Source organism: Solea senegalensis, linkage group LG5 (assembly GCF_019176455.1).
Source record: "Solea senegalensis isolate Sse05_10M linkage group LG5, IFAPA_SoseM_1, whole genome shotgun sequence".
NCBI classification, from domain to species: domain Eukaryota; kingdom Metazoa; phylum Chordata; class Actinopteri; order Pleuronectiformes; family Soleidae; genus Solea; species Solea senegalensis.
Window position 1 is genome coordinate 14797049 of NC_058025.1, and position 19857 is coordinate 14816905.

At 39.4% G+C, this 19857-nt stretch overlaps 1 protein-coding gene and 1 long non-coding RNA gene across 3 annotated transcripts; both read left to right on the top strand.

The window, feature by feature from the left end:
- The first annotated feature begins 682 nt into the window (after nt 1-682).
- On the top strand, nt 683-6882 carry fsta (follistatin a). Of its 2 annotated transcripts, none has more exons than XM_044027039.1 (5): nt 683-896; nt 2066-2263; nt 2468-2686; nt 2826-3050; nt 3560-6882. In XM_044027039.1, exons 1-5 carry the CDS (start codon nt 806-808, stop codon nt 3796-3798), a joined length of 972 nt encoding a protein of 323 aa, XP_043882974.1. In that variant the 5' UTR covers nt 683-805; the 3' UTR covers nt 3799-6882. The 2 variants fall into 2 exon arrangements, with proteins under 2 accessions (XP_043882974.1, XP_043882975.1); XM_044027040.1 differs by having other exon boundaries at nt 684-896; nt 2066-2257.
- Nucleotides 6883-7380: 498 nt separating this feature from the next.
- Nucleotides 7381-11994, top strand: LOC122769151. Its single transcript, XR_006360411.1, has 2 exons — nt 7381-7569; nt 9569-11994. It is a non-coding gene; the product is annotated as an uncharacterized LOC122769151 (long non-coding RNA).
- Nucleotides 11995-19857: the final 7863 nt, after the last annotated feature.

The following is a 19857-nucleotide window of genomic DNA, read 5'->3' on the forward strand; positions in this document are numbered from 1 at the left end:
GTCTGTCTGAAGCCTCTTCGGAAACAGGTTTGATTATATTTAAAAAGCTTGACCCGGGAGAGAAACCCAAACAACTGTCTGCTCTAATATTAGCAGTGTGGCTGCGGACTACTATGAATTCTATTATTGTCTGGGCTGGGATATATTCCAAAAGGCAACTCTCATCCAAAGATTTACACTTTTGCCCACATGTTGGTGGAAAAGAAAAACATACTCTTAATTTGAAGGACCGGTGATGAACCCCAATACGTGTATCACCAATGAGCCTAGATGATAACATGGTATTAAAAAATATTGTTATTATTGTTATTGTTGAAGAATTGTCATCGCAAGTTAAAGCAAACTTTACGCGTCACACTGGCATGATCTAATCATCAGACTTCAACTATGTGAAGATGCAAGAAAAACAAAATTCCCCATGAAAATCAAATTCAACTCTCCCATTGTTTTGTTTTATCTGTTGTGTTTCATCTCCTTCTGATGTGAAGTAAAAAATAAAAAAAGTAAAATATAAAATAAAATGATAAATATTTCCATGTTCTCCAATTGTCGTGGCAGGAGAAAGTTGCCTGGAACGATGTCACCTGATTGGGATTGAAAGAACTTTGGTAAGAAAAAAAAAAAAATCTCCCCACCCCCACAGAAGAGGAGACCGCCCACCAGAGACAGTCAACCCGAGACCCCTTATAGATTTAAAAAGAGAGGCTGCATTCTCAGACTGACACTTATTCAACACTGCCACCCTAAGCAGATTACTTTTGCGCTGCCTGTGTGTCAAATACGTGGTTGTCTTTGCCTCCCCATCATGTTTAGGATGCTGAAACACCAACTCCACCCAGGCATTTTTCTCTTCTTCATATGGCTTTGTCACCTCATGGAACATCAAAAAGTTCAAGGTAAGCTCTCGTCATCCGTTTCCTCTCAATTTCCACCGTTTTTGAAAAACTTCCAGCGCTGTCAGTGGCACACACGCGCGCGTCTGTCCGGAGACCTGCTGCAAAGACCAGCGACAAAACTTTTCTGAGTGACTTCCATCTTTTATTTCTCCCCTCCGCGGATCAAACTCTCTGTCTCTTTGCGCCAGACAGTGCGTAAAGTGTCCATAAAACAGGTGCCATACGGGACACTCCAGAGTGAGACTACATGGCAAGTTTTGCAGCCTTCGCCAAGGGCACACACTTTACCCGCCACAGCGTGTTGGTGGCAGCCACACCTTTCCACGCAATATTTCAGCATATTCTGATGCTTTGGTGTGAGCACCGACCCGTCTCACAGTGTCGTGTAACAAACTTCCACAGAGACTTTATGTCTTACTTATACATTTCCCGTACGGAATCATTTCAAATTGTGTGCGTAATGTCTTTCTTTTTTTTCTTTTCTTTTTTTTTTTTTTACCTAAAAAAACAACAAAAATAAAACATGAAACCTTTACTCTAGGTGAAGATGGAAATGAGTAACCAATTTAAGAAACACACTATGAGCACTTTATGCCATGTGTGTCAGAGATCCAGACACACATGGCACCATGCTGTTATCTCATCAAATGCCTTCGATTTCTGGAAATGATCTTTATTGGAATGTGTTTAAAATGAATTGGACAGTTGCTTTAATGAACATGGTTCTGTTTGGTTGTGTGAACTGTCTGGCTGTGTTGCTCTGAGGCGTTAGGGGCAGTGGTGTGTTTAGCTTTGCTCCCTAAAGACTGTGTTTTTCTGAAGGAGATTGGCTGTCTGTGCGCTCCGTGTACTCTGTCCACTGATAACAAGGAGACGTGGGGAGTAGAAGACATCCCCATCACCACCTCTTAAGATTATGATCACTTCTTTGGTTTTGTGGCTGCGTGGTATAAGGACTGTCATTCACGCATGGGACAGTGTTAACAGTCTCAGACAAATCAGACAAAATACAGCCGGGTGGGTGAAGGGAGGGGAGGGCAGGGAGGGGAGGGGAGGGGAGGGAGCGTCTCGGAGAAAAATCGGCTGCGTGAGTGTCTGGTCCGTCTGGGTCAGTGGCTTCAGGCGTTCGTCGTGCTGAAGAGCTTTTCGTGTTGTTTTTGTCTTTTCAGCTGGGAACTGCTGGCTGCAGCAGGGGAAGAACGGGAGGTGCCAGGTGCTCTACATGCCCGGTATGAGCAGGGATGAGTGCTGTCGAAGTGGAAGACTGGGGACGTCCTGGACCGAAGAGGACGTCCCTAACAGCACACTCTTCAGGTGGATGATCTTCAATGGCGGAGCCCCCAATTGCATACCTTGCAAAGGTGGAGGTGCACTCATTTCCCTTGGTTTTTCCCCACACACACACACACACACACACACACACTACAGTAAACACCCCCCCATTCGTTTCGTTTAATAAACCATGTGCTCTGATTAACGCCAAAAACAAAATGTACTTCAAGTGTCAGAGTCATTTAAGCACAAGGACAAAAACCTCACCAGCATCACTTAATGCAGACCTTTTATTTTAGAAACCTGCGATAATGTTGACTGTGGGCCCGGGAAGAGGTGCAAGATGAACAGACGGAGTAAACCTCGCTGCGTGTGCGCTCCAGACTGCTCCAACATCACCTGGAAGGGACCGGTCTGCGGCTCAGATGGCAAGACGTACAAAGACGAATGCGCACTGCTGAAGGCTAAATGTAAAGGTCAACCCGACCTAGACGTGCAGTACCAGGGGAAGTGCAAGAGTAAGTCAATATTTTCTTTAATTCTGCGTGTCCCAACGAAGAAGAAGAAGAAAAAAAAAATCCCGCAGTCTGTTCTTAATTGTCCTTTGTATTTCGATCCCGTTTTAACAAAAATCCACCAATGTCTTTGTCTCGACAGAAACGTGCCGTGACGTCTTGTGCCCCGGCAGCTCCACATGCGTCGTGGACCAGACAAATAATGCATACTGTGTGACGTGTAATCGGATTTGCCCCGAGGTGACGTCGCCCGAGCAGTACCTGTGTGGAAACGACGGTATCATCTACGCGAGCGCGTGTCACCTGAGAAGAGCGACCTGTCTCCTCGGCAGATCTATCGGAGTGGCTTATGAGGGGAAATGCATCAGTAAGTCTGAAACGAGAGACGTGAGAGCGAATGTCTCCTCTTCTTTTTTTTTTTTTTCGTCCTGGCCAGATCTGCAGATTTTCACTGTTCATTTTTGCCAACATTCCACTGAGGAGGGGGTCTGAGGGAGAGAGGGAGACAGAGAGTTTGGTAGTTGCTTGTGTTTGCTCAAGAAATGATAGACATCTTATTATTTCCTGATGTTGGCAGCACTATCCCATATGGGAGAGAGAGGAAAGAGGAAGGGAGGGAGAATGTGCTGGGGGCCATGAAGACATGCTTAAATTTAATATTTGAGTCACATGGATTGTGAACCAGAAAGCGCTTTACTTTAGTGAGAATACTAATTAAAACATGACATTTTGTCGCCTGCCACGAGACCTAACCTCATGAAAATAGGATGTCGTTCTCCAAAACACTGCTGTCATCTGATCCTGCTTGAAAAGCACTGGTGATAATCCACCTAATCAAAGATCCCCTGTACTGGTTCCTTCCTTTTCTCTTTGTAGAAGCTAAGTCGTGTGAGGACATCCAGTGCAGCGCGGGGAAAAAGTGTTTGTGGGACGCTCGGATGAGCCGAGGCCGCTGCTCGCTGTGCGACGAGACCTGTCCGGAGAGCAAGACAGAGGAGGCGGTGTGCGCCAGTGACAACACCACATATCCCAGTGAATGTGCCATGAAGCAGGCCGCTTGCTCTCTGGGTGTGCTGCTGGAAGTCAAGCACTCTGGATCTTGCAACTGTAAGTAAATAGCGAAAGCAAAATATGAAAAGAAAAAAAAGAAAAAGTCAATCAAAACAACCCCTACGAGCAAAAGACAATACTACATTTTGCTTTCCCAACAAAAACCTCCCCCTGAAAGTGCCCCCCCCTCCCCCCTCCGCCATCCACACCGACCCATAACTTTCCCCCAAGCTCCCACAACAGCTACATCACCAAGCACAGCTCAAGCAAAGCAGAAAGGACTTGGGGATGGACGAACTTGCATGACATTGTCTTTGTTGCTGGCTTCTGGTCTTGTGTTCTTGTTAGACTTTTTATTTCACTTTATTTCACAAATCTTCTGCAAAACAAAATCACAGGCAGGTGAATAGAAAAAAAAACCATATGAATAGAAAAGACACAAGTCTATCTGAGCAGACTCCACACTCCAGGAGTCTGGGGGAAAAACTTCATTCAACTAACTTGAATAGTTTAGAAAGGCTAGTTTTGTTTGCAGTGGAACAATCCTGATATTTAAACGAGTTAAGATTATGGCCGTGCTAGTGAACTGCAGGAGCAGGTTGCCTTAAATCCCATACAGTCTTTTTTTTTTTCCTTTCTTTTTTTTAAAGATGAAAAATGTTTTATTTTTATGATAGTGGTCAAATCTTTGCAGCTTGTAAATTCCATGGTCACGTTGCTAAATGTCATAGTAATGGGTGTATTTGTGTGATTTAATGTTCTTCTTTTGGCTTTAATCAATCATTTCAAAAATGCACTGCCCCTTGTGATATACACACACCTTCGACATGTCCATAAGAACAGAACACCTTTGAATTATACCAACATGTTGTACATAAGGTGATTGTAACATTGGTGCCATGTTATTGATGATGGATTTTAACATTCTTCTTCATGTAGACTACCTATCTGCAGACCAGAGTGAGTCCTTCATGCACTCACAAATCTGGGGGGGTAAACTGTCATATTGAACAATAGCCTGAAGGAAGTGTCAAATTTACATTCCAAGTTGCTATGAAGAAGAATGTCTTCCTGTTAGTTTCTCTTTTCCTGACTAAGTACCTTATTATGATGTGCCTAAGTTATGCAAGGGAATCCAAGGGACCAACTTTATGATCACCTTATGAGCTCAATATAAATGTGATACTTCACCGTGTGCAAGATAAGCGTAGAAAGCTTGTAGAACCATGCTCTCTTTGTGAGGAGAAACGTTAACATTTTATCAACTAACTGTTGTTGTCTGTGCCGTTTCCAGTGAACGTGTTGTCTACCAGAATATTATGTATCAGAAATTACAAATCCATTTTGGATTGATGAGGGCCTGCCTGTTTCTTTCTTTCTTTCTTTCTGCTCTTTTTTGTATTGTCACTCTTGCTTGTGTGCTTTTTAAAAAAAAAACAAAAAAACAAACAAAACAAAAACATATCCAATGTAAATCTCTTCTGTAAAAAGAAAGAAAAAATACCTCAGAATTGTCGATGATCTCCAACCTGCTTGTCAAGTCCAGGCTGTGACACAGAGTCCTTCCCTCCCTGCAAACGCTCTCACGCCATTTGAGCCTGATGCTGAAATCATAATCTGGAGCAAAGAAATGAGCTAATCCAAGTACACAAGAGCACTTTTCTGTGTTATGTGTGTCTGCTTTCAGGAAAAGAAAACCGAGCCACTGGAAACCCAGTGCCCCCCATACTCGCCAGGCACCCTTGCCCCCACCCTCAGCCACCCCTTCATTTCCATCATCCCACTTTTCTCTCTTGTTACAGCCCTGACTTGCTAGATTGTGTAAATGGTAGCCGCATAATTGGGGATGCCACAGTAATTACTGATGCCAAGGCACACAGACACACACAGGCTGTGTGCCTGTGGCTTTGCTGTGAGATTTTGATGATAGAACATTCTGTGATATGCTGCGTTGTTGTGGTCCACATTCATACAACAGCTACCATATATTCTCCCATATAGCCATTACAGAAGACGAGGTGGAGGATGAGGAAGATGAGGACTCAGACTACATGGCCAATGTCCATTTATCTTCTATACTGGATTGATAGGCTCCCATCACTAGGGGAACAGTCCTAGGGCGAGGAATCATGTCCATACTGTACATTATGTGTATGCTTATTTATTTTTAAAGAAAAAGGAAGTATACATATAGTTCAGTCAGATGTTTATTTATATTTTTTTTGTGTTGTATAATTTATACATTTACAGTGTCGGGCTTACTATCTACCAAGATACATTGTGTTACCACTCATTCCCCCCTTTTTTGTTGTTGTCCCTTTTACTTTTTTATCATGAAGAAATATATTTGTCCAAAGAAAAGCAGTGTTATTTATTTGTCATGTTACTGTGTAAGTATAAGTCCTCTACAAGCTGTACATTGCATTCCCTGAGCTGTAAAATTCTGCTTGTTTCTGTCAAATCTCTATCACAGATGTTTATGTCACACATACGTAAATGCATGTTTAGGCTGTGTGTTTATTTATTGGGAATATATCAATCATTTTATGTACATAAAGTGTTTCTGGTTTGTTTACAACTCATAATAACTGACCAAAGGGATTCTCTCAATGGTTTTGCAAAACAGTGGTGATGAAATGGAAGAGAAAAAAAAGGAGCCATTTGTTTTTCTTTTCTTATTTTTATTTATTTTTTCATTTCATTTCATTTTATTTTATTGTTATTCCCCAGTTTAAGCCCTTTAGATTGTTTTCAAATGGAGATGATAATCATAGACATTATTCAGTAGACTTTGTTATGTCTCTCCACATTAGACAAGAGGTAAGTTTTGAAACATACTTGATTATTTTGCAAATAATGTGCCATTAACGTTTGTGTGCTGTTTTCTTGCCAATGTGCTCCATATTGCTCTCGCAGAGCTAAAAACGACTGCGGTACTCAACACTATTTCAGACTTCATCACTGTGTTTATTTTTGTTATGTTTTGTTTTTTCTCAGAAAGCATTTTATGTCAAACATCACAAGATAAATACAAAATTCTGTTATGAATATATAGTTTTGTATTTTTTATGTAAATGTCACATGTACATACAAAGTTTGATGGTATTTGTACAGATATGAAGAGTGAAACAATAAAAGTTTTTTCCTTATACATTTCCCTGACCATAATTATTACCAATTAGTGAATAAATGTTAAGTCAGTCTTACTTAACTGTATTTATACATATTTCCTATGTGTGGGCAGGAGTTAGCATTTGTATTTTAGATTGTCAATTTTTAGTGAAATCAAATTAAAAATTAAATATACCTAAATAAAGGCTTTTATCTTATCAATATTACCTCAAAACACTGATTTAATACTTAATACATTCTATAGTCAAATTGTTTTGACTATAGAATGTATTATGTATAATACATGAATATTAAGTATAATAAGGGGTTTTAGTCCCAGAGTAATTGCATAAATCATTCATTTGCAATGACGTATGTACATTTGTATACAGAATATCATAATTTATGTATATTAGATGTAAGAATACTATAATCAGTATTTGAGGCATGAATAGATATGCCCAGACATGTCTAGCTGTATGTAGCACAACCCCCTTCACTGTGAAGTAATATTAGTTGCTGGCATCAGTCCTCCATGTATAGGTCCCAGCCAGGCAGCCAATAGTAGCCAGCTGCTGCCTCATCACGTCTCACACTAGTTTTTCCCTTCTCGTTTGCCGTATGTGATCATTGACAACAATCATGGCGTCTTCAATGTCACTTCTCAGCTTAGGACGTTTAACCATGATCAATACAGCTTCTAAAATGCTCCTGAACCCTCTCAGGTAACATTCAAATATTGTTTTATTTTGTTAATATACCTGCGTGTTAATATGAGTCTTTTATGATGTATTATTTCACCCTAGTTTGACTAAATATTAAGAAAGTAGGCCGAGTGATAGCTAGGAAGTGATAGCATGCTAACTACGCTCCAGTAATAAATAACTTAAATAATGCACGCATAAGGTTTCCGCTGTTTGTCGGACGTTAGCGGAGAGTTTTTACAATTAATATGAGTTATTGTTGGTAAGTTCAGTTTCCGGAGTGTAAGCAAACATCAGTGTTATCCCTTGTCCTTACACAGTTAGCTCGCTAGCTGATTATCAAAGGTCTATGAAATCTACGCTTACGAAGTTAAACGGCACTCGTTTATCACACGTCTCGTATTATACCCACATTTATTCAGCTGGACGGGAAACTTTGTGTGTTAACGGACCTCAATGAGAAACATGGATGGCTGCTGGGAAACTAACAACTAACACCAATCTCTGAAGTGCCCGAGTTCTGTTTTCTGATTTTAAAGATGTATTGTTCTCTGTTTCTAATATTATATAATATACATGCTGCTTAGTGTGATGAAACACATGACATCTTGTTGTCAGCACACTTATGCAGTAAATTATGCTGCAGCCAGGTGTGTTTAGTCTGCGGTTCTAGCTTTTAAAATATACTGTTTATATTGTTATACTGCTTATGATGTGTACCTCATTAATTACTAGGTCAAACATGTTTAACCTTATGTAATACTGTTGGGTTATTCATGTATTGTTATGCTATCTGTTAGGGCCAAACAATTCATTGTTTTCAAATTGAAATAGCATTTTTCAAATAATGCAAAAAGAAAATGACAAAAGCTGCAATTAATGTATTATACTTTACATTTTTATATGTGTTTTGCAAGTTAAAATGTGATGCATACTATATATGTATGTGTATATATATATGTATATATATATACATACATATATTTATATTTTAATGGCAATTTACTATTAGAATAGGAATGTGCATGCAAGGTTGGAAGTGGTGTTGGAGATACTGTAACGCTTCAATATTTGATACATGATAATGTGTCAAATATGATAATAATGATAATGGTGCAACAATGTTAACAGTGTTGATTAATTGATTTTGAATCAACCTGTTTTTATAACCAATACTTCAACTAAATATTCCAAAGTTGTACTTGATTTTAGCTTTAAAACTGTGGTCAGTTGTAGTCTTACCATGTCTTGATAGCAGATACTGTTTAGGAAAGAAACAAATATCATGACATATCAATGTTATGTTTTTATTTGACTGACTGAGTTTTATGCAGTGGACAGTTTTTCATACTAGTTTTCAGGTTTTTTTGCTTTGTGGAATGATCCATTTTGAGAACATTGTAACATTGCATACAATGGCGTTGTGTTCAGCTGAATGATTAGATATTCGCCTCATCATCCAAAAGATGGGATCACTAAATAACAGATGACAGGTTGGATTTTATTGCTTAACTGCGAGATATCTAGTGTCATCCAAGTGAATATTCAGTTTCCAAATCAGAAGTTGGTTTCATGGCCGAGAAGTGAGTAGATAAAGATATTGCATATGAGAAACAGATGGTTTTGATTGCTTAGACAATTTGCTGGCAAATAATCTTTGGCTAAAATCCTTCAGCACAGCAAGGAAGAACAGATGAATAGTTCAAGAACTGACAAACTATTGGACATGATCCTCATTTTAAGAATAAGAGATTTTGCCAAAAGATTGAACAAAAACTGTTTTTGATTTATCAGTAGTTTTTTGACATTTGCTTTTTCACTGGTGTACTTATACCATGACAGAGATTCACTAGTCCTACTAGTATGTGTCAGTGGGACATTCCTTTTTTGCTATATCCTTGCCCCATTTTTTCCTCTTAGATAGTTAGTGTTTTAAAAATATCTTGTTTGTCATTTGCTTCTTTTTGGCACTGTGGGGTAGTTTGTGCTTTGTGTGTAATATTTATCCAATGGTTTTCAGGTTTACAAGCACATCAACATTGAGGCTGGCAGAGAAACCAGGACAAGACACACAACTAATTAAAGTCGATGAGAAGTTGGTAAGGATCCCTCCCTGCTCAACATGAGATATTTGGTGTTTGTTTGATCTTCTGTTGGTCAAATGCTTTCCTGGAAATTTTGTTACAAAACTCTCCTTACTTTGCACCTACCAAATAGATTACCAACTGCATTTTAGAAGACAAAAGTAGTAAAATTAGGAGTCTCATGACTAATGATAAATGTATTTTGGATTAAACAGATGTCAGTGAGATAAATGGTTAGGGAGGCAAGCATGTTGTAGCACTATTGGACAGACAAGACCAGCTGATTAAGAGCTGACATCATGGGAAATGACAGCTATGAATTGACAGTGTGGCATCTGTGCTTGTTTTAGAGGAGATGACATCACAGGAAATATGACAATGAAACCATGACAGACTTGTTTCATAGTAAAAGAACCGTAGCATCCATTCAGTTTTTTCAACAAAGCTTTTTGTATATATTTTTAGGACTGCATGTCATGCATGGCTACTAAAGAGTTCTGGCATTTTGTTGATTGTATATGAGTATTTAAAGGTGTATTATTATGATTCTCAAATGCAAAACCTAGGTAAAACATAGCAGAACCTCCACAGCAGACACAGCACCAAAGCCGTCACTCACACGCATTCACTGTGGACCCAGCCTGGGAGTTTATTGTAATTTATGGTCAAACTTTGTATGTTGACAACTTTGTACATGGAAGTGCATTCAAAGATGTCAGGCAAGTGTAATAAATCCCACCAAAACCAAAAATGAATAAACGTCAAACCCTAAACATCTGTAAGTCAGATCAAAATATTAACACTTCACATGCACACTCTGGCCACTGCGTTTTGTGGTCAAGCAAATCTGCTGCTGATGGCAAGGGAACTAGGAAACTACAGCTGCACACGCAGGCTTTGATCCATCTTGGTCGTCAGAGACGAAATATGCCTGCTGTTTTATAAGACTATTGTTGGTGAGGTTAGGCACAAAATAAAAATTACAAAAAAAAAATCTCCACAAAATTGATCAGTTTGCCTTTAAACAGACTGACCAAAATATGTGGCAAAGGTGGCACATTTGAGTTGTAGTTAGTGAGTTTTTTGCCCTATGTAAAGAGGGCTTAAAGGTTAAGTATGTAATTTCTAGTAACATTTAGGCCCTGTTCACATAAGGACTCTTGCAGGTAAAAACGACAAAATATTTTATCAGAAGTTTATCTTTCATTTAGATGGGGACGGCGTTTTTGGGGGCTTAAAACGCAAATATCTGAATTCACCCTTCAGAGTGGAAAACTTGAATACACTCCACCGTATCGTCTCCGTCTACACGGGCAAGATGCAAAACTCTGCTCAGATCTGCTCATGTCGCGTGCGCGTTTACGTCACATACATGCGCCAGTACAGGGAAATAAACAAACATGTCGGATTATTTCCATGGGACGGACCTTCAAGCTGCTCTGGCAGCTTCACTCAGAACTAAAATGTCGTTGTCGTCTTCTATGACCGTGTCAACAGATGATGTTCCCGTATGAAGACATATTTATACATTTTACTTGTGTGTATAGTAATTGTAAAGATCATAGATGTGTAAAAGATAGTTATTTTCCCGTATCGTGTTAGTGTTTTATTGCTAACAGCGGGCTAGCTGTTATCAAAGTAATAGTTAGCATCTAGATGTTTAGTCTGATCAAGTGGGAGAGAGCGGTATGGCAGCGGTAGTAGAGTGAAGCAACAGACAAGGGAGGGGGAGTGAGCAGCTGCCAACACAGAAGAAGAAAGAGAAGAAGAGAAGCTCCACACACACTGAAGACAAGTAACAGGTTTGTACTGATGATATTGTATGATTTTCTTACCTGGTCTGTTCAGTAACAACAGCAGACATACAATAGGTATTTATATAATGCTAGCATCTATGTACTTTACATCATACTGTAAATGACAGCGTAATCTACAACATCAGTCTGATGTGTTATCTCATTACAATATTTCAATTGTTGAGTAATATCAGTGGAACGATTATATGAAAACTGGGAGGGAGAATTATACAAATATTTATGAATTGACCAATTATGTTCCATATATTGCTAAAAATAGTATGAATACTTTATACCCTACAAACCCTAACATGCAGTCCATTGTCATCTATCAAACATCATTCAAACAAGTACTTTCTCTTTTGTGTTTCATGTATATAGACTTCTGGTGGAGATAACTCTGGAGGAGCACAGAGATCTAACAGCTCAGCTGCTGGAGAGACAACCAGGTCTAGTTTTTGATGCCCTGATGATGCATCAGTGCATATTTAAAAGTAATTTTACACTATTTTACTTGTATATTTTGCTGGTACAACCTGAAGAGGAAATAAATAATTAAAGATGAACAGATATATGTGCTGTATTCATTTCAATAATATCACGTATAGATATCTATACAGTAAAAACATGTTTGAGAGGCACATGATTCAGTGATTTCTTGCTGAGTGAAACCAAAGTGTGGTGAACTCCTCTTGTTTTCAGTCCACATCAGCAGCTGTATGGAAACCTGGTCCTAAACCTGGTTTAGGACCTGGTGATCTAAATGGGTGACCAAGTTTAGGTCACCTGGTCGAAGGCTCTGATGTTGAGGCGTCCTCTGCATAATCCCTGCTTAGTGATGAAGGTGTAGTACTCTACCCGCTTGTATGATTTGTCCACGTCAGGCTCCTGTAGAAATTGTCATAATTAGCGATTAGCGACCCATGACTATATTATTATACAAAGGCTTATTCTAAGGCTACGAAAATAATAAAAATAATTATTATGTGTTGTTTTTATAACATTGTTATAATTTGTTTGGATGGTAAATATGATTTCTGCTAATATAGCCCCAGAATTACTACACACTAACTTTAAGTTTGTTCGGTGTATTTTAGCTTCAGTGTGTACAACACAGAGCACAATTTCAGGGTTTCACTGATTGAATAGTAACAGCAATCTTTGATTTTATTCATGCATACACATTTACTTTGCTCTTGATCATGCTGAGATGCTGCGTTTTTATGTTATGACTCTCATGTACCTGCCACTTCACTGTCAACAGGTGCGGCTTGTCTTTGGTGATAGTATTACCACATGATAAAGCAGTCTAAAAAGTAAGAGTCCAAGGCTAGCAATGTACCAACTCTACAAAACAGAGGGAGAGGGACCTTTTGAAGTGAATGCTTTGTCATTAAAAGACGAAGGAGATAAACGATAATGAAGAAAGGGGGGCTTATTTGGAGAATGTGGGAGTCTGTTGTGGATTTCATTTGGGAGGGGGGGGTTGCTGTGTGTGGGCAGCGTCAGTGTGCTTTTGTCCTAGACCAAAGCTGACCATACTGGCAGACAAGCCTTTGGCTGGGCAAAGTGTCTGTCTCTGTCCTCTCAGTAGGGGCCACTGAGAACAGCAGAGGAGAGAAGGGCCTCTAAAAAATGAGGTGGGGTGAAAGAAAAGAAGCTTGCATAGAAAAAAAAAGTTTGTGGGTCACCCTGAGACTCACGAAAAAGACAGTGGCCACTTCAGTGTTGTTGGCCACAGAGGTTCCTTTGTGGCATGCTGTTGCTGGCGACAGCGGGAAGTACTCTAATGCTTATCCAGACAGACCAAAATGAGAGGCCTCAGCTGTTTACAGTACAGTGGTCTCTGTCTCACATGGAAAAGGGCAATGAGAGCACTCTCCCTTTTGGGTATTAAGCACATGTCAGCTTGCTAGTCATTCATCAGGCTGTCAATAATTGTGAATTGCTTTCTGGTTAGACCAATCAGACAATTGTCTCGATCCACTGCAAGGTTATGCCAGGTTTCACTCGCTGTCGCTCTCCAACAGCCTGAGGGAAAAAGTGGCCTACCACTTATTGAGCAGTGAACGTTTCTGAATAACCTCATTTGGATGAGGTTGCATTTTGATCAGGGCAAGCAACATTTTGAATTTACTCCGGAAACTCTCTGTCTGACAATATCTGTGAGACACTCATTATCTTGTCCTTAGTTCTCATCTGTCTAAAAAATGCAAACCTTACAGGAATTCGCTACCTCTTTTTTTTTTTTGGGCTGTCTCCATTACAGATAAATTTAGGCTATGAAGGACAAGAAACTTCTGCGGGTCAAAAACATGAACCACCTTTTAATGGCATTTGCAATTTTACTACAGTTTGTAGACAGAAAAAATACTTAAAAACTAAATGTTCATTAAAATTACTATAAACAATGTGTTATAGTAAATCAAATTCACATCTATATTCTGTTAGACATTTGTAGTGGTGGCCTCACTGATGATGATCACTGGGCGTTTATTATCTTTCAGCTAGGGCTGTGCAATAATTCACTATATACTACACTATAATTATAATTATTCTTTAATTGCAATATAACAAATGTTTAATATGTATCGATAAATTGTGTATGCATTGTGCAAACACATTTTGAGAATGTTTTCCCATGTGTCATACACTTGGATACATTTATCGTCCTAATTATTGTTATCAACTGATTTAATGTATTTTTTTTGGCCAATAATATTTGGCCATATCATCAAGCCCTACTTTAAGCTCATTGTTGTAGTTTTCTGACCACTGTCACTGCTTTTTATGCAACCTGCAAGGCACCAAACAGCAGACAGACACGGTTAGTGACTAGCTGGTGAATTTAGAAGTGACGTACAGTATTATTTCCTCCCAGTGTGGACATTATCTTGTGCCGAGGATGTTTCCACTGCCCCCAAGTGGACAGAGACATGTTTTTGAGTGATTAAGGCTAAGCAAGACTGTCAAACATTTCTCAATTCTTGCTTCTAAAATAAAATAAATGCTGGATTTGTTTATATATTGGGGTAATAAATCAAGTATGTATTGTTTTTCAACTCAACGTAAAGGAAACTAGGTGAAATAGGAGTTTTTATGATTTTCTGGACCTTTATTAAATCAGTAGTAAGGTAAGATTAGATTATGAAGGTAATTGGCAGATTAAATAATGACAGCTACTTTGCTACAGCTCAATTGTGGATCTTGGTGAATTTTATTTATTTCCTTAAATTTAAAAGCTTGCTAAAGTGAAACATGATTTCTATGAACAGATCTTTGAGGGCATTGTTAGAGCTTCAGGGAAAAGCCAAATGGAAAGACCTGCATGATGGCGCTCCAGTGCCCTAAGATATTCCCTGGAGTGCCCATGCCGACCTGCTTTTGTTTGTAATTACTGTTTGATTAAGCATGCTGGGCAGCTCTCAGGGTCCAGCTGGCTGGTCACTGACAGGCAGCCTCACACGTAATGTCTGCAACCTCCATCAATTAGTTTTTGGGCTCTTGCAGAAACAATTGTGGTTCTAATCTTTCTTTTTTAAACTGTGATAATACAAAATGTATTTGTGTCTTAAGTGTCTACTCCTGCATCAGCCATGGCAAAGTGTGCTCCCACTCTTCACATAAAGGCAACACCATAATCTTGAAGTGCTTGTGAAGCCTTGTTATAGAGTTCTCTAAAGGCACTGGGGTTTTATGAGACAGAGGAGGACAGTTATTAGAGAGCAGGGAATTGAGAGGGAAGGAGGGAGTAAGAAGGGGAAAGGAAGAGGAAGTTCAATATCTAGGCCAATTTGATGCTTGGCATCTTGAATTTGTCAATCTGAAATCTTTAAGTTTCTCACAAATTTAGAGCTCAGTGTGTGCTAGGCAAGTAAAATCACATCTGGACTTAAGATGTAGGGATTGATTGTGGTAATGTAGTTGAGTCTAAAGGGCAGGCTGTTACTTGTTTTTGAAGACCTGTATTGAAATCAGATTGAAAGATCCTCAGTCTGTCAGCCATGATTTATCATGCAAAGAACAAAAAAAATCCCTACTATGAAAATTATTCAAAGGAAGCAGGTTAATATAAGACCTTCTCAAAGTACCACCAAGCCTTATCAATTGGATTAATCAGTTGCATAATGTCACTTAGCCGCAGAATTAAATCAGTTTTTGAAAGTGTCCTATGCCAAGGTACTGCTTGAAGAAAATATGTGCTTAGGACAATGAAGACAAGACACCATGACAATAAAACCTTGCCATCCCAACTATGAGGATAAATTTAGCACAAGCAGTTTAAGTCTGCAGTACAGCAGTGTATATTCTCTAAGTCTGTCTATCCTCAGACAGTGACGTACAGTGGAGCAGACCACATTCACCACCTCACCAACCCACCCCCCTTTCTCTCCCTCTCATCCCTCTCTCCCACCCTTCTTCACGCACAGACAACTTAAGAGTCTGTTTTGTCTGGTTCCGCTTTCATATGGTGCGCTTATGCTAAAAAGTTTTGCCACAAGTTTGATGTAGTGGGTCAGAGGATATTGGTTTTTGAAGAGTGGCGGACAAGAGGATTTGTTATGTATCAGCCACTAAACAGTGTTTCATCCATTAACACTCTCTTCCATAGAGACTGAGCTTCTTGAGAGGAGTTATCAGCCCTGTCACTGCTGTGCAGTTTTAGTGTTGTGTTTGCATCTTGGATAAAAAAAACCCTTTGCTGCTCCTGTTTTCTTACACTTTAGTTTATCCAATGGTTGTCAATCAATCATTTTTAGTAAACTATATATAAAAACCAAACAACAACTTGAAGCAGCATCTTTGAGATACAAAGATACAACAAAAAAAACAAACACACAAAAACAATTACATGTGCCCACATCCAACATATTCATATATGATCTTCTCCTCTGCCCTCTTTTTCCAGTCTTCACCGGTATGTGTAATGTGAGATTCAAGATGACCCTCATGCCAGCTGCTTCTTGTTCTCCAGAGTTGAACCACTCCTGCACATGAGCAGGCAACATAATATTTGTTTCTATTAGAGACGCCCCCTATGTCCAATCAGTAATTGGCACGCTTTTTCCACTTCAAAGATGTCTGAAGGTGGGAACTGGCAGAGGCTGTTGAGTGAAGCTCTTGGCCTGGGTGTGGGCTGGACAGTGGGGGGTTAAGAGTGATGTGCTTGGGCTTTCACCACATGCTGACTCAACATGATTCAGCTTGGCTGACCTTATGACCTCCCCTGGCTGTCGGGCTGCAGTTTTGTCACACGGGTTTTTGCGCTATGATAGGATGCACCATACTCATATTGTGGCTGTCACAGTGTAACAAGAGATTGTGATGCAGAAAGTACACCATGCACCTCAGTGCAACATCCCAAAAGACCATTGTTTTTCTAGGATTTGAAGATGTAGATGTCTAATTATATTCATTACTTATTAATTAATAAAAATTGGCCTTTGACCCGTGGAAAGCACTATTCAAAGCTTGATGAATTGTATCACTTTGCATTGTCTGATGCATCCAAGTGTGATGTTTTCTTATTGGCAAACCACTAAGTTTATTCTTTCATCAGGGGTGATTCTTCTCACTAAGAGAAACACACATTTGTACTAGATCTGCAAATGATATTAGATAGAATAGAATATATTTTGTGTTGCCAAGGAGTCAAAAAATAGGTTTATTTCCACTGAATGTACTGCTGAATAGCCGGAAACTTCGACATTCACCTGCAAATCATCTGAAAGTGACAAGAAGTGTCAAATGATCTGGGGACAGTAGTGGCTGGAAGACCGTTTAGGATTTACTCCAGTGTCAAATAAAAAGAGTCTGTGATATGCTTTTCTTAAGTCTGGTTTCAAAGTGCTCCTCTTTTATAGCAACAATGGAATGAAGAATGGTGGCTTCATTAATTAAATTCCCAGCAATGTTTTTCACTATTTTCATCTTACAGTTAAAATGTTGTTTGAATTCTCAGAACATTTTAAACGATGGTATAACTACTAGTTACTAGCCACAAGAATTGCTCACACTTTTCTGCCATTCCTCTTTGCACATCTCAAACTCCCCGTGGTTGGTTGACCATCAGTGTACTTCCTTTGTCAGGTTTCTCCAGAGATGTTTTATTAGGTTCATGTTAGGACAATTGATTGCATTTGCAATAATAATGCAGTATAATCAAATAAGATTTTCCAACTGCAATTGCTAAGATCACACATGACTGGAAAGCAAGAGTAGTGTGTCAAATGACTTGCAACATAGAGCAGATCAGTCAGCTGAAGGAGGAGGGAAGAGGCTACCTGTAGTACACTGGCATTGAGGACACTGTAGTGTCAAAGAGGAACAGTACGTCAGGTGTGTGAAACTATTTCAGCTTAAAAAAAAAAGAAAAGAATTCTGTACAGCACCAGGTATTCTGCAGATTCCTCCTTGCTACAACATGGGCCAATTATCATGAGTGTGATTGTGTGATAGTGTGAACTTTTTGTTTTGTGTCTGTATGCATGTGTGAGAGATTGTGAGTCAGTGAGTGAGTAAATGAGAAAGAATGTGAGTGTGTGTAATGTTACCTTGCATCACACAACTCAAACTGACTGAGGCACTGAAGGAGCTCAAACTCCTAAAACAGAACTCCAACTTAACATTAAAAAATGTAATTAAATCACAAACACAATATTGGTTAAAAGAAAAAAGCACTTCCAAATTATCCAGATCATTAGCTCAGTTGTAGAGTGAGTTATCTTTCAACTGGAAGGTTGTGGGTTTGATTCCTGGCTCCGCAAGTCTACAGTCCTTGGGCAAGACACTTAATACCATGTTGCTCCTGACGGCTGTGCCAGCAGCATGTGAATGGGTATGAAAGATGTGTGATTGATAAATGTGCTGCACATAGATGGGCTGTGTGAAAGTGAATGGCATAACTGCAGTGTAAAGCAGCCTTGAGTGGTCATTAGAAAAGTGCTATGTAAATACAAACCATTTACCATTAATCCCTAAGCTACTTATGAGTTGTCAGTTGGCTCTAAGCCAAAGGTCATTGACCTGTTGGAAGGTGCACATTTGGGCCAGTCTGAGTGTCCAGAGCCCACTGGACCAGGTTTTCATTAAGGATATATCTTGGACTTGGTTCACACTGAATTCGTTCTTGTTTGTTGTCTCTTTGGGCCTAAAAAGACCATGCCCGCTCAACTGGACTGCAAGATGGTGTGCTACAGGGAGAAAGCACAGTATGTGTGTATGGAACACATGGAATCAAAGTGGAGATAGGATTTGTCATAGTTGTTCATTAGCAGTTCAACCTCTGAACACACACAATGGCAGTGGATTGGCTTTGCATTTTCAAATTTAAGTTGAAACTGCTGAATCTCAGACTTTGCCTTAAAAAGAGGCATGGTTTACAAACATTTCCATTTGCCACACTGCACTGGCAAATGTGGTCCGCAGTTGTTACACACTTGTCCACATGCAAGTGAGTGTAGGTGAATACGCATTGGTTTTTTATCGCATTGGCATTTGGTCCTCGTGGAAACAGGTCCCAGATTGTGAATATCTCAAAGCATCGCCCTTGCGTTTTCTTGTAGACAACAAATGCACTACTTTGGGGAAGATGATAATGTCATAGTCCCGTCTCCCTCTTGCCCTGGCATTCACTGTCCCTATTTTCATTTTTGTCGTCATCATACTCTTGTGTTTGGAGATTGTTTGGCTCTGTTGCCAAACACTTTCAATAAAAAAGTAACTAAAGCCAGCCTGAAAAGACACTAGATATCACTAGAACATGTCCTGTCGTCAGCAACTTCAGACACAAGAGTTAAGATATAAATAAGTGTTGAAGATTATCATTGAACCTAAATAGTAAAATAAGTATAGGTGAAAAAAAAAACTATTTTCACAGTGTCTCTCTTTCTCAGTGTTTCTGTCTACAGTCAGACCTATTCTCCTCCCACAGTAAATACAGTTAGATGCTCAGTCGTGCAACAGAACTGGCCATCACCTTCTGGGAAAGTAATTAGGATTATGCCAGAAAGTTGCTAGAATATTCTCTAGTCGCTTTTATGAAAAGAAAGTCACCAGGGGTCTGAAAAGGTGCTAAATATAATGACACCAAGTTGGTAATACTGTTGTTTGGTCTATTTCCTTGTCTGTTATAACTTATATATTTCCCTGGCTTTGTTCATTCTGGCTGTGTTTTTGTCTGTGATTATATACATTGCAATGTGTATAACATCGTCTTCTTTGGGGGGGTTTTGGGTCGACGGAGACGTTTCCTAAAATGATGCAGTGTTTATGGGAAACTTTCAAACGACAAATAATAATATTTTTGTTTCATTTCCACATGGATATGCCTTAGAGTCACAGAGGCCTCACTGCACCCATTTTTTGTCGCCTTCCTCAAATCTGTGCCTCAATACAGCTCTCTCTCTCTCTCTCTCTCTCTCTCTCTC